Genomic DNA, 15,184 nt, shown 5'->3' with positions numbered 1-15,184 from the left:
TTTTATTCAATAAATTACACTTATTTACAAATATACAACTATCGTTTTATATAATTGAAGATACAATTTATATACACAAGTAAATCTAAGTCTCTAAATTTCTTCAAACAAGATCAAAATAATATGAATAAATAAAAATATGAATAATATCTTCAATTACATATTAACAAAAAGCTACTAGTAATGCACCTTTTCATTTGATTCAATACACAAATTAATAATTTTTACAACTATACGTTACACAGCCATAATTACCTAGGTTTAACAGTTATTCGAATAAATCTATTCTTTGTCATTAATTAAAAAAAATAACATAAAATTCATGTTTTTATTTATTATAGGAAATTATTACTAATAAATTGCCTCAATTACAGATACTTTTAACTTTGCCACATCATCAAAAACAAATAAAATACAAAAATTTCACATTTATTTTTATTCGTATGATGTACGTACAAAGTATGTGTACAAAGTATTCTTGAAACGTGCCAAAACGGCAATTAATTAGCCCGTGTTGTGAGTCATTTTATTTTCAACCTTATGACTATTGAAATAAAATTTAATTTTAATTAGTTTATTAATTTTCCTAAATATACAACAACTTCAATATTACCGTATACCCTAAATTTACCAGCGAAATTATAAGAACATTTAAATTATTTACACAATTATTATAACAACGGTATATACAAGTAAATTAATTTTCTATATTCAGTCTATTATAATAATGTAACTTTATTGAGAATACAACAAATTGCTGTTAAATTTTTGTATCGTTTATAAAGGTACGTGTACACTGAATCGATTTGAATAAAATATTAAATATTCTACGAAATGCGGCTACTCATAATTTTAAGAAACGTTTAATAATACCTGACAATTAAGACATGACTTTATATACGCACGAGAATTATTATGTAAAATAAATTAATTAATTTATTGCAAATCAGTTTTTAATTAAAAACATTCCATTCTTTATTATGGAAGTTATTATTTAAATATAAATTATGGAATTCACATAGGGAGTGCATAGGAATGCGTTATAAAACCGCATTTCATTGTTAAGGCCTTTGTAATTGGAAGTATGGACATTCTATAAATGGCGTGTAATTCCAAATTCCACACTGGGAACATTAAATTCCATGTTTATTTTTTTCCACATAATTACGGATCAAATAATAGTTATTTAGAGTATTTTCATGAGGAAAACTGTAAGTATTTAAAAAAAAAATATTACCAAAAACCAATAGGAAAAATTATGAACACGTACCTTCATAATCACTAATCTACGTCATTTTAACGATAAAAACAAAACAAGCGAATCCTTCAATAATTCCTTACAATACCTTTTAAAACCCTGACTTTTCTACACTCTTACATTATTAAAATGACTATCTAATATTTTAAAACCAGCTATCTTATTTCTGTATAGTTTTGTAATAGAAATTTTAGTAATAGTTGTAATAGTAACACACGAAGGGTTGGTATGCAAGCTTCTGTGGCACCACCTGTAAGGAAAACAACGATTAGATGTATTGAGATAAAAATTATAGTAATACATTATTATTAATTTTTTGAACACAACGTAAATATATGAAATAAAATAACCTTGTACAAAATAAAGAAATAATATGCAACTGTAACTGGACAAAAGTATTATACCTACTCTTTGAAAATGGACATATTTTTTATTACTGTATCTTTTGTGAATTCAATATTCAATAAATATATTGCAAAAAAATTGCCGCCATTACGAATAAACATCTACAACAACGGCCGATCACAGACATTTAAGCTGTTTTACACTATCGTGATTTTCAACTTGCTCCACACTGCCAACTGTGAAAATGGCGCATAACGTACATTATAAACTAGCCTTAATTTTACAGTCAGGTTATGTAAACTATTTACCTATTCAAGTGCTCACACAGATTGAAAAGCCATTTTATTTACCTGTGAAACTCCGTCCTAGCGCCGAGACTGGGTTAGCATTCCTCTCCCGGAGGACGACAGCGTGACTTGCTGATTTCCACACATCGAATATTGAAGCTTCGCATCTGTAATATAATTTCGTGTATTGAATACCCTTGTGGATGCGTGGAATAGATGGTATTGCGATGGTGATGCTCATTTTTGTTAGCTTCTTGATAGTAAAATAAGGAAGGTGAGGTAGGGTAGTCCCGTGTCGTCGTGAAGGCAGATGCATTTAAACATGGTTTACTTTCTTTACGGACTAATATCCTGATAGAGTACAATTAGACTACTAGCACATAATATAATATAATAGTACTACGTACTACTAGAGTAATGCTCACGTACTAATCACTATTCCAAGGTGGCGGAAATTTTTACTAAGTATAAATGTGAAAGTATTTACTTGTGGGTCTATAAAGATACCATATTAAAACTACTGCATCAATTTTAATTGAGTTAATATGGAAAGGAGAAATCTGTTCAATATTCTAATTACTGAAAGGATAGACACAAGTCAATTTGATAAGAATGTACAAGATGTAAAATGTGTATGGCTCTCTCATGATAACCTAAAGTTCAGAGAGCTAAGTAATTAATAGAATAGTTCAAACTGTATCCATTGTGAGGAAGACTCGTGTGTAATATTGGACATATAACTTGTCTCAGCAATTAGCAGTATCGCACATGTGGGCACGTGCTTTGTTAGATTTACCTCAGCGTATCGAGTAATATTGGTACTGTAAGGATGGAGACTAATATAGATTTAGAAAATTAACCCATTGAGCTCCGAACGGCCCGATCGGTCCACGACACAATAGATTTTCTATTGTGTCTGTGATTCCGGGGCCTGAGTTATTAAAGTATGTTTGTACAAAACTGGTATTAGCTAAGTAAAATAAACTTAAAAGTTATTAAAAATCTGTCTCGAGTCTGGACTCTCTGAAATTACAAAATCTGTTTGAATTTTTTCATATTTGGGAAACAACATTGTGTAGTTAAATATTATAGATATTAATTTTATATTTTAATCAATAAAACAATTCTCAACTTAATTATTCCATTTATCGTCATTGTAAATTGACGAAGAACAGAGTACTTAATAGTGTTATTTATAATCTTCGAGGTTCACATAGACTGTTTAATAACAATAACAGCTTATGAATGAATGAATGAAAATGTTTTATTGCTTTGAAAATATATGAATACATAAAACAAAGACATGACTGAACAGAAACAGCAAAGGGCAGCCATATCGCTAGGTAGCGATCTCTTCCAGGCAACCCAACAATCAAAGGTCACAACATTTGATAAGCTGTTATTCCAGCATCATATTACCATATTATCATAGCATAAATCTCTATATCTCATACAAAAACACAAAAGTATTATAATCACCGTATCATAAGCATCGGCAGAGGTGAAAGCACAGCTGTTTCCAGTTCCAAAGTAGACAAACTCGACGCGTAGCCATTACTGAAGTTCGTCACGTGGTTCGCTGTGAAACTCGGCACCTGGGACAATTTAAATAATTGCGTGTAAAACTTTGGAGTTTATTTATTTAAGGTCACACGGTTGTTTATATCAACAGAAACATACAAAAAAATCTTTAATGTATCAGAGAAAACACGCAAAAGGGGCAAAAGGGCAGGGCTGGGGCAGCTAGTTAATGTATTTAAAATGAAATGTATAATAATATACTAATTTTATAAAGCTGAAGAGTTTGTTTGTTTGTTTGAACGCGCTTCTGAAAAATTCCCCTAAAAATGTACCTAAGCTAATCATTAATCAGTGCTTAAAAGGGTTTTCATTAAATAAATATTGTTCAACTTACTAACAACAGTCATTAGACCAGTCTAGGCTTTTCATAATAAAAGTGGAGTAAATTTTTGGTATTAATCGTAAATAACATTCAAACAATCAATGTCGAAATGAAAAGGGGCTAATAACAAGTTTTATACAAAATATGAACTATTATCTATACTAATATTATAAAACTGAAGAGTTTGTTTGTTTGAACGCGCTAATCTCAGGAACTAGGTACTGGTCCGATTTTAAAACTACCTTCGGTGTTAGATAGCCCATGTATCGAGGAAGGCTATAAGCTATATATCATCACGCTAAGTCCAACAGGAGCTGAGGAATGCGGGTGAAACCGCGGAGCACAGCTAGTTGTATTATAAATGCCTAAATAGATTTCATTTTTAATCATTTTTTCATTTTCAATTTCAAGGTATCACGTATATTATTATGCTTTGAGTATTATTTTATGTTATTTTTATACCTATACTAGCGGTCCGCCCCGGCTTCGCCCGTGGTACATATTTACGTTTTCTCTACATAAGAACCATCCTCGTACTTCAAGGAATATAAAAAAAAAAGAATTATCGAAATCGGTTCAGCCGTTCTCGAGTTATGCGCTTACCAACACATTTTACGATTCATTTTTATATTATAGAAGATGTAAGTACGTATAATTAGATTTCAAGGTCATTTCTATGTAAGTAGATAGAAATAAGAGATGGACAAAGACTCATATTTTTCGCTAAAATAAAATTTAAAATGACGATGGACATCTGTGAAAAAAATTCGCGATAATACATGTATACAATAAATCTAATTATAATAATAAGTTTTGTTGGGAAATATAGTACTTTCAATTTTTAATATTATGTTTTCACTAGCTAAAACTAGGTGTAACTAAATTATTTGTTATACTAAATGCAACACTAAATGACTATAATATTATTTCCCAACAAAACTACCTTCATTAGTGGGTATTATATAATTAGATTTATGTATTTATGAAAACGCGTTATATCGTAAAACGAGTTTTAAGTTTTAACTGTAACATAATATACATCACTACATAGTATAAAACAAAGTCGCTTTCTCTGTCCCTATGTATGCTTAAATCTTTAAAACTACGCAACGGATTTTGATGCGGTTTTTTTAATAGATAGAGTGATTCAAGAGGAAGGTTTTAGTATATAATTTATTATGTTTTAGACAAAGCGGGCGAAGCCGCGGGCGGAAAGCTAGTTTTTAATAAACAATAAATCAAACAGAAGACTATATAAAATATTATTATTTCAAAAGTGTGCCAAGTATCATTGACTTGCGTTAATTAAGGCAGAGTGTAATTTTAATGCAAGATAATTCTGAGTTATGAGAACACGTTTTAATTACTTGTGTCACGTTCAGTTCTATTTGTTGCCAGTATGTGGAAATGTTTTCTTGGATTTGTAATGTATCTTTACAAGGTATTTCTTTCGTTGTATACAAAAAAAAAATTCACAGAAAAACAAAAAAAATATATTATTAGTATTTATTTCAAAACTTATATTAATAGAGCTCTTATTTACTTTACATACAAATTTAAATAATATTTCTTTATAAAACTAAATAAAACAACAACTTACCATCTGTTCATTGACGTACCACGTGATATTAGCTGCTGGTAGGGAAGGAGGTGATGAGCAGTTCGCTTGTATGTGATCACCGCCGACGTAAGTCATGCGGTCTGATGTTATGTTGGGCCCGATGAACGGTGGTTCTGTGGAAAAGAGTTTTGATAGTAATTGTATTAATAACTGATTTATTTTAAAATAATTCTTCCTTGTCTGTGTATATCTTTCTTAGCTAATCTAATGAATTGCTGATTAGATTCAATTACCTGCTAAACATTTATAATCAATTTATAATAAACTAGCGGTCCGCCCCGGCTTCGCCCGTGGTACATGTTTACGTTTACTCTACATAAGAACCATCTTCGTACTTCAAGGAATATAATAAAAAAAGAATTGTCGAAATCGGTTCAGCCGTTCTCGAGTTATGCGCTTACCAACACATTTTGCGATTCATTTTTATATATAAGAAGATAGATAGTCTTTGAAACAGTTTATTATTATTATTATTTTTTTTTTATTAATTTGTTTGCACATTATCCACATAAAAAATTTCAATCAGGAAATATCGTGAGGAAATCGGCAGTTCCGGAAAAATAAAATGTAATAAGAAGTGTCTACTCTACTTTTAGGATACTAAAAAATTAATGGAACATCTGTACGAAATAAAATTCTATTTAAAAGCAATATTCAGATTTTCTCTGAAATCAGTACCATTGGCTGATATTCTACACGTTATTTCATAAATTAACGCGAACGTAATTAATATTACGAATTCTGATAACTCAACCCAAATAGACGACCTGCATTAGAAAAATAAACACTTCCAAATATTGTGTTTATATCAATTTAATACCTACTCGAACTCAAACATATAATATTTATTCAATGAGACTTCTTCTTGAAGCATTTTTTAATCGTCATAACGTAGTTTAACCATTTACTACCGGTGCCACTTAATTCTTATTAAAATCACCTCTACCAAACGCTTAAACCAGAATGTTCCATACAGTTTTCTAACCAAAAAGCCAAACACAATGAAAACCAATGATACCTTTGTATCTTTGCTCACTCGAAACCTCGTATTTAAACATCCTTCCGAATTCCAACCAGAATTTGGCCAAACGGTCCCATAGCATCGATATTCAGTAACATTTTAAGAGAAAATGTCGTTAAAAATCGGAATACTAGAGGGTTTAAAGGTTGTAATCCCGATTCGTTTATCTCTTCGCGCCACGTTTGCACGCAGGCCTTTTTATTTCCAATACTGAATGCTATTGTAGATTAAGACAATAAGCCCCGAGTTTTTAGTCTGACATAAGGCTAACGCCTGAGGCTATTAGTTTTAACAGCCTACGCTGTTACATACAAGCCTGCCTATTTCGTTGGAAAAGGAACCTTGACACCATTCGTGACGGTATATATTTATTTAAACTAAATGATACGATATTAGTAATTATTTACCAAAGGTATGACTAACTGACTTTTCGTTCATTCGCCAAGGTATTTTACATTATGATTCCTCTCAATTATAATTCTAGGAGAAATAAAACAATAGGAGAGGAGATAATTTAGGTCTTAAGTAAAGGCTTTTTATTTCCTCGAAACATATTTTCAATTATACCTTAAGGTTTATAACGTTGTCTTCTTTATATATAAAAATGAATCCCAAAATGTGTTGGTAAGCGCATAACTTGAGAACGGCTGAACCGATTTCGATAATTCTTTTTTTTATTATATTCCTTGAAGTACGAGGATGGTTTTTATGTAGAGAAAAGTAAATAAATAAAAAAAAATATGTACCACGGGTGAAGCCGGGGCGGACCGCTAGTCTTTCTTTATATATAAAAATGAATCGCAAAATGTGTTGGTAAGCGCATAACTCGAGAACGGCTGAACCGATTTCGATAATTCTTTTTTTACTATATTCCTTGAAGTACGAGGATGGTTTTTATGTAGAGAAAACGTAAATATAAACCACGGGCGAAGCCGGGGCGGACCGCTAGTCTTATATATAAAAATGAATCGCAAAATGTGTTGGTAAGCGCATAACTCGAGAACGGCTGAACCGATTTCGATAATTCTTTTTTTATTATATTCCTTGAATTAAGAGGATGGTTCTTATGTAGAGAAAACGTAAACATGTACCACGGGCGAAGCCGGGGCGGACCGCTAGTTCAATATAAAAATGCTAATTCCAAAGCATTTTTTGCTTTGGTTCGCGCAGTTGATACTATGAGGCTTCGTTAGTCATAGATTCTATCAAATGCGTTGGGATATTCAGTAAAGCCGTTTATTCTATTTCAATGTTTCACAGTGGACCAAATAAGCTTACAAATGTCAATAAAAATTGATATTTTTCTATATGATCGATTGACGTAAGAGTAATCTATACTAATACTAGCGGTCCGCCCCGGCTTCGCCCGTGGTACATATATGAAAAATAGATGTTGGCCGATTCTCAGACTTACCCGATATGCACAGAAAATTTCATGAGAATCGGTCCACCCGTTTCGGAGGAGTATGCAGACTAACATTGTGACACGAGAATTTTATATATAAGATTATAAAGCTGAAGAGTTTTTTGTTTGTTTGTCTCGAGAACTACTGGTCCGATTTGAAAAATTCTTTCTGTATTAGATAGCCCATTTATCGAGGAAGGCTATAGGCTAAGACCAACAGGAGCGGAGCCACGTGGGTGTTACCGCGTGGCACAGCTAGTTCTTGGTAAAAGTTAGATGAGACATTATTCGAGATTGAACTATCGAAACTGAGACGATGATGATAATGACAATAGAGTTAGGTTCTTTTTCTCTGCTTTCACTTTACTATAAGAGTAATTATAACATATATTTTGCCCTGATTGCCTGGAAGAAATCACTTCTAAGTGATTAGGCCGTCAAATAAACTATACTGTTTTTGGTTTTATTTTTTTATATTTTAGTACCTAATCCCTTTAGTGAATAAATAAATAGTATCAGCCGAACCAAAAGTATAAAATCTTCTGCCCTTTGTAGCAAAGGGCTTTAGTATTAAAATAAAACATACATGACAGGTTTTCAGATCTGCTGTCACTTCAGCAAATGGGACCAGCGTCAGAGGCAATATTTTTTTACAAAGATAAGTGTTGTAGCGTAACAATGTTAGTTTTTGCCTTCGCGACCTATTTTTGTATAGGTACGTTTACGATATGTTTCTATATGTGAAGTTTCAGTGTTTTGTTATTTTTATATTGAACTAGCCTTCCGCCCGCGGCTTCGCCCGCGTTTTCAAAGCAAAACACGCATAGTTCCTGTTCCCGTGGGATTTACGACCTACCCTATGTGTTAATCCAAGTTACCCTCTATATTTGTGCTAAATTTCATTGTTATAGGTTCAGTAGAATTTGCGTGAAAGAGTAACAAACACACACATATACATCCTCACAAACTTTCGCATTTATAAGATAACTAGCTTCCGCCCACGACTTTGTACGTGCATCCCTGTTTTTCCCCGTTCCCGCAAGAATTTCGGGAAATCCTTTCTTAGCGGATGCCTACGTCCTAACATCTACCTGCATGCCAAATTTCAGCCCGATACGTCCAGTGGTTTGGGCTGTGCGTTGATAGATCACTATATCAGTCACCTTTGAGTTTTATATATATATAGATATTAAGTAGGATTGGTTGGGTTGGATACTGTTGTGAGATAATCTGAGTTAAGTTAGTTGTTATGAATCTAGCATACTTTAGGGGAACTTTAAAAGGACTAATTAATAACACAATTATTATAAGTGTGTTTATGTTGTTAATAAGTTAAAGGCTAAAGCAAATTCAAAAACATTGATGTCAATTGTTTAATTACTTGGCAGTCTATTAATTATTTTGTTTCTATAAAACATTCTATCATCAAATAATTTTCATTATACTATTATTTTTGTTAATTTACTTAGAATTTATTCATACAACACTGCTATCTTTTGCGTAATTGTATGTCAATCAATTAAACAATTAGAGATACTATTACTACATTTATTACATTGTCTAAAATATATCCACCAAAAAGAACAAAAACAATCGTACCTATTAATAAAACACAAAAATGCCCACAATGAAGGAATAAAGTTTTCCCGCCTGTTTTCTTAGCGCTGACAAGCGTTCTTCATTCAGGACCGAATCTATTCGGCTGTGAATGAGTTGAATTGAATAGGATCTTTCACTCAATTTGTAAACACGCCTAAACAATAATAGAATTCGTTTGATCCGGGATCGTTTGTTATTATAATGTATTTACGGCAAATAATATCGTCTTATATATAGGTATATTGGCCTTAAATGAAAATGGTACGTAAATAGGCGTCGAGTCGAGGCAGGCACAATCATTATCATTACATAGTATAAAACAAAGTCGCTTTCTCTGTCCCTATGTGTCCCTAGTATGCTTAAATGTTTAAAACTACGCAACGGATTTTGATGCGATTTTTTTAATAGATAGAGTGATTCAAGAGGAAGGTTTTAGTATATAATTTATTAGGTTTTAGACAAAGCGAGCGAAGCCGCTGAAAACTATTAGGTAGTCAATAAATGGTATTTAAATCTGTAAAATATACACAAACTATGTATATGATCAAATATTACAATGTCATTCGCATTAGAAAATAAAACATGCTTTATACCTAAATATTCAACTACTTTTTTATAAATCTGGGTTCTTTGGACGATATTCTGCCCTAAAACATGTACATAATATTTTATGTAGTGAGGCGTAAATAATATAATCAACAAATAAATAATAAAACGGAGATAGAACAAAGAAAATAATAAAATTTGAATAAAGCTTATTTAGCGTTTTGAATATAACTAAGATAAATACGGGAACAAGAGAGAAATAAGGAAATAGTCGGAAAGATTGTAATCTATTTACTTTTATATTTTGCTCATAAATATATATCACTTTCATATATTTTTGTATTGTGTTTTATTACAGTGTCTTGAATAAATCTTCATTTTGTATATAAACTTTAAAACAAAGCTTGGCAATTAGATATGTACCTATTAAACCAAAGAACGTGTGTGCGAGCACACGTGTCAGAAGTCAAACTTCTTTGGCAAGATTCAAAGATACCAAAATCGTCGCCTTACTCCATGACGTGACGTTGTTGGTATAATTCGACCTAGAAATTTTGCTCTCTATGCGCCTTAAGAAGTTTAAGTTCAAAAAATAAAGCTAGCTTAATCATATTTCAATAAGAATAACGCGATGTTTAAACGCTAACTACATAGGTACATTATTTAAATGCCGATAATCCTTGATATCAAAATTTCTGCACCCAAACTAACCAATACACACATTATTCTATATACAATAAGGTCGTTTATCCTATATCTATATTGAGGTCGTATACAGGTCAGGAAAATATAAAACGATCCACAATACAAAGGTTGTAGAATTGAACAAATACTAAAAAACTACGTGGCGGATTGAAATCGAGTCGGCCTGTTTGTTTTTCGACTACGTGTCGACGATCACAGCTGCTATGCATATGCAATATTTTAGCAATACTCATAAAGGATATTGAGAAAGTGTACTCTTTATTGATTAGACTTTGAAGAGGGCAATTCGTTTAGTGGAGAGTAAAAAAGGTGGTTGTATGGTAACGATGTTAGAGGACTTTTGATCGACTCGCTTTGGTAGTTATACTTTGATGTAAATTTATATAATGTAATGTGTATATGTACGGTCACATGTACGGTACATACATTATATGTACATGAATTTGTGTATGTAAAGATATCGCTTAGGACAATTAGAAAATGAACATATTAGAAGACAAGATATGACTCGGCTTCGTTTCGTTGAGCGTTACGTATGCTTCCTTGACAAATAGCTCTATGCTCTATCTCACTTTGTTTTGTTGTTTGTACAGGTAAATTAGCTTGGAGAAATTTTTGCGTTTGTAGTAGTGTATGGTCAGCAAATAAAATAAAACAACATTTTATTTTTAGTTTTTATTTTATACAGGGTTACTTGTAAAACACCAGCAACCTCGCAGGACAAGATAGCTAACATCATAAGTAACAACATTTGTTCTACGACTTTTGGCATAACGCAATAAATTATTTTTAAATGATTTTTTAAACTTTTATTGTACTCTCCTTACATTTGTAAGTCTATGTTCTATTAATTATAGGATGGACGACGCGACGCCCCCTTCCCCCTCTCGTTCGCTTTTTGTTTACGTAATTTTTGGGAGGCGTAGAGTTTATAATATTCAGACGGAAAATTAAATGAATATTTATTTTTGTATGAAAATAAAATCTAACAAATTATCAAAAGTCGTAGAACAAATGTTGTTACTTATGATGTTAGCTATCTTGTCCTGCGAGGTTGCCGGTGTTTTACAAGTAACCCTGTATATATAAGGGATTTTAAATTAAACTATATGTGTTTCTCCTCTGAAAAAGATGAGACTTTATTTTAATATTTGCACATTTAACATACATATAACTTTTACATTAACAATGTTACTAAAATGAAAAATATACTAACCTGAAAAAGAAACGACATTTAAAGTTTAATTCTTTAGTTTGAGAAGTCAAAGGCTTGCCTCGACCATGTTTTAACACTGGAGCCATATTGAATTAACAATATAAAGTTACAACACTTACACACAAATTAAACACTAGTTATGGCCCTGCCTTCATACAAAACTGCTAAATACGCCGTTCGCACGGGAATAGAATGTGGATGCGATTTCCCTTAGTTAGCATCCAAGCTTACGTCTTTATAATTATTAAACTGTATAAATTCATTCTTTAACTCCGGTCTGCATCGTGCAGACATGGGTGTAAAAGTCTCATTTTAGCTATTAAATGTAGTTTTTAAGTACATCTGAGTTTTCATTTGGGGCCTCCGGCTGCGGGACATGTAATTCACTTCAACAAATATTATAACAATAATAACAAATAATAACAACAATCAACAAATACAAAATTTATCAATTAAACTACGTACATAATAATTATAATTTTTGAATGAAATGTGCTTTATGTTCTAACGCTACCAAACGACTGCACGTGGCACCTGCGGACAGCGTAAACTGGTTTATTCTGGTTTTGTGCGTGTTTCCACTTTCCACTATCAAGTGACGATTTATTTATTTGTTTTGTTTCGTAATTATTATGGTCAAATATTAATTATGAAACAAATTATTATGGACACGATATTTTATTGTTTCACGGTAGTCGCCTTGTCGTTTGCTCAAGGACGTAAAATTGAATGATATATTTTTTTTTATAAAGTCAAAACCATTTTCTTTCAAATAAAAACTTGTTTTTATTGAAAACAAAAGTGTTGCTAGGAATAAGTATAAAATTAAATAGTAATGTTAGGATATCGAAACATTTTTGTATAGGCCAGAACGATATAGTGGAAACGCGCTCTAAGATCTGAGTAATATACACACCACTACATATGCAAAAATTTCTCCAAGCTAATTTACCTGTACTTATTTGTTATTGGTTCTTTTTTATAGTTTTAATTGCATGTAAATTTTTAATTTATTTTTGATTTTATTTAATTTGTCACTGATTTTTTTCGTGTCGTGTTACTGTAAATGGAAGACACAGGCTCCTGAAAAACAGTTCTTACTATCTTAGGAGCCTGGGTCGCTCTAATTTGTTAAATGTTTTAAGTGAAATAAATGATTTATTTATTTATATATTTATTTATATCTAATGGTGAAAATCGTATCAAAATTCGTTGTGTGGTTTAGCAGAAAAGGCAAAGGAGGGTGACTTTCGTTATACATATAGAATGTAAACGAATAAACATAATTACATACATTATTGTAATATTCATCCTATCAAAGTAGCGTAAGTAGCGTAGTTCCAAGTCTCAACTAATTACATTGAAAGGCAAGGAATGCACACATTATTAGTTAAATCGAGCGTCTTAACCGAAAAGCGAGTAAAGATTGTTCAGAGAAATTAATAATTCCTCATATTAGCTCTTTACACAATGTACCGCACATGTAATTGTTAGTTATAAATACATGTATATGTTAGCTACAGTTGAAAGGAAATTCATTTCTTACCGTTTGAATATAACAAAGGAATTGTATAGACTTTGCCCTGCTAATTGTATGCACGGTTTATTAGATTTTAAAATAACGTTTCCAATTTCTCCAAACATAAAATAGAAGTAAAAACTCCTTATAAGTGGACATTTTTCAGTCTACATTAAAAGATCTGGGTATCTACACCCAGATTTTTTTATCTGTCGTCTACGGCAGAAACAATCTTATTTACACATTTTATTTATATTATCTACCTTAAAAATTGCGTTTATATTTTAGAAGCATATTTTTTCGTACATAAGTGGAATATACACATCATAATATTAAAAATTTGACCTCATCGATAATTATTAATTTATGAAAAATAATTACCATTAACAATTAAACAAAAAAAACATTTAATTTCATTAATTATATAAGTAAATGTCTGATTATCAACAAAAATAAATTATTTAATTCAAGTACGCTCTTAACAAAATGATTAAATGTGTAGTGTACTTGATAACCCCTCATCTCATTAAACATAAGCAAAATAAACGAATTCCCGTTCAAATCAGAGTATTATAAACATTGAAAACACGGAAGCTATTAAATCAAAACAACGTACAATTTAGTATGCACAAGTCATTTGGAACGCTTGCAAAGCGGTTTAATTATTCATGTAAACACAGTTGATTTTCTTACATTTTTCAGCCGGTAACAGATTAAAAATACATTTCAGAACGCTGATTAGATGAAGTGTTTTCAACTAATCTTTTATGTATCGATCGTAATACGATTAGTAAACGATTATGTACCTGAAGTTGTTATTTATAGCGTTGGTAGTTGCCTTGATTTGATCAATAAAATACGTTTGGTCTAAAAATTATAGATGTCTACTACCTACATTGTTTGTTTTTTGCAAAAAAAAAAAGACGTGTGGCACTCGGGGACTGCCGCGGTAAAGCTATTGCATGCTATGCCTTCAAGCCACACCTCCGCGCCCGTCGGAGTGGGGAGCGTGAGGTTTTTCGTTACTAAATTTCTGGATTCGGTCCCCGCGCTCAAGGCCCGCGATAGAAGCTATGCAATAGCTTAAAAACCCTTATGTCCCATATCCGTGACTTTTTTATTGAAATTGTAGGCTTTAACCATTGAACTACCACTGTTATATCTGACAATTCGTAATAATGAATAACAATCCTATTTGGCCACATATTGGCTTCGTAGAGATCGCTTTGTAACCGCTACGTTGTGCATTTGTGTTTGTCTGAAACTCGCTTGTTTAATACATAATAGGTTATGTGCCCAGCACGCTTCTGCTGCGTAGCTCTACGTAGCGTTGCGCAGCATTGCGTAGCGTCGTGTTGTATTGTATTGTACTGTATTGTACTCTATTGTATGTATTGTGCCTTAAAATAAATACATACCAACAACCACCATTTCCGCCGCCTTGATGTCAGTGTGGAAGAGTGGTGCATCAGCGGACACTTCACACTGGTATTCCCCGGTTAATGTTCTATCTACTTCTGTTAGCACCACTCGATTCTGATCCGACCTTGCTACCTGTGAAACAAAGGAGTGACTTTTAACGAGTTTAAAATGCGGTTTATAATTATTATTAATAAATTGTTTGTCTGTTTCTGTATTGCTCTATGTAAATAAACTTTAGATTAAATATATTTGCTGTTATGACTAGTATTCAAAAAATTATTTCAGAAATAAAATGAATAAATTAACATTTAATAAAAAAAAAAATACAGAATGTAAT

At 31.8% G+C, this 15,184-nt stretch overlaps 1 protein-coding gene across 1 annotated transcript in view; it reads right to left on the bottom strand.

Annotated features, from left to right (window-relative positions):
• Positions 1-1,230: 1,230 nt before the first annotated feature.
• The window catches only part of LOC149898641 (uncharacterized), a 131,067-nt gene continuing 117,113 nt past the window's right edge, over positions 1,231-15,184 (bottom strand). The window contains exons 4-8 of the mRNA XM_090115142.1: positions 14,844-14,979; positions 5,394-5,527; positions 3,370-3,485; positions 1,954-2,057; positions 1,231-1,508 (exon numbers count right to left, since the gene is read on the bottom strand). Of these exons, the coding sequence (XP_089971268.1) occupies positions 1,414-1,508; positions 1,954-2,057; positions 3,370-3,485; positions 5,394-5,527; positions 14,844-14,979 (585 nt within the window). The 3' untranslated portion in view covers positions 1,231-1,413. The remainder of the gene's footprint in view (positions 1,509-1,953; positions 2,058-3,369; positions 3,486-5,393; positions 5,528-14,843; positions 14,980-15,184) is intronic.

Source organism: Colias eurytheme, chromosome 22, assembly GCF_061535395.1.
Source record: "Colias eurytheme isolate Ceu_HAF_F1 chromosome 22, ilColEury1 Martin Lab GWU primary, whole genome shotgun sequence".
NCBI lineage: Eukaryota > Metazoa > Arthropoda > Insecta > Lepidoptera > Pieridae > Colias > Colias eurytheme.
The sequence above is the reverse complement of the archived record's forward strand: the minus strand, read 5'-3'. Positions and strand labels throughout refer to the sequence as shown.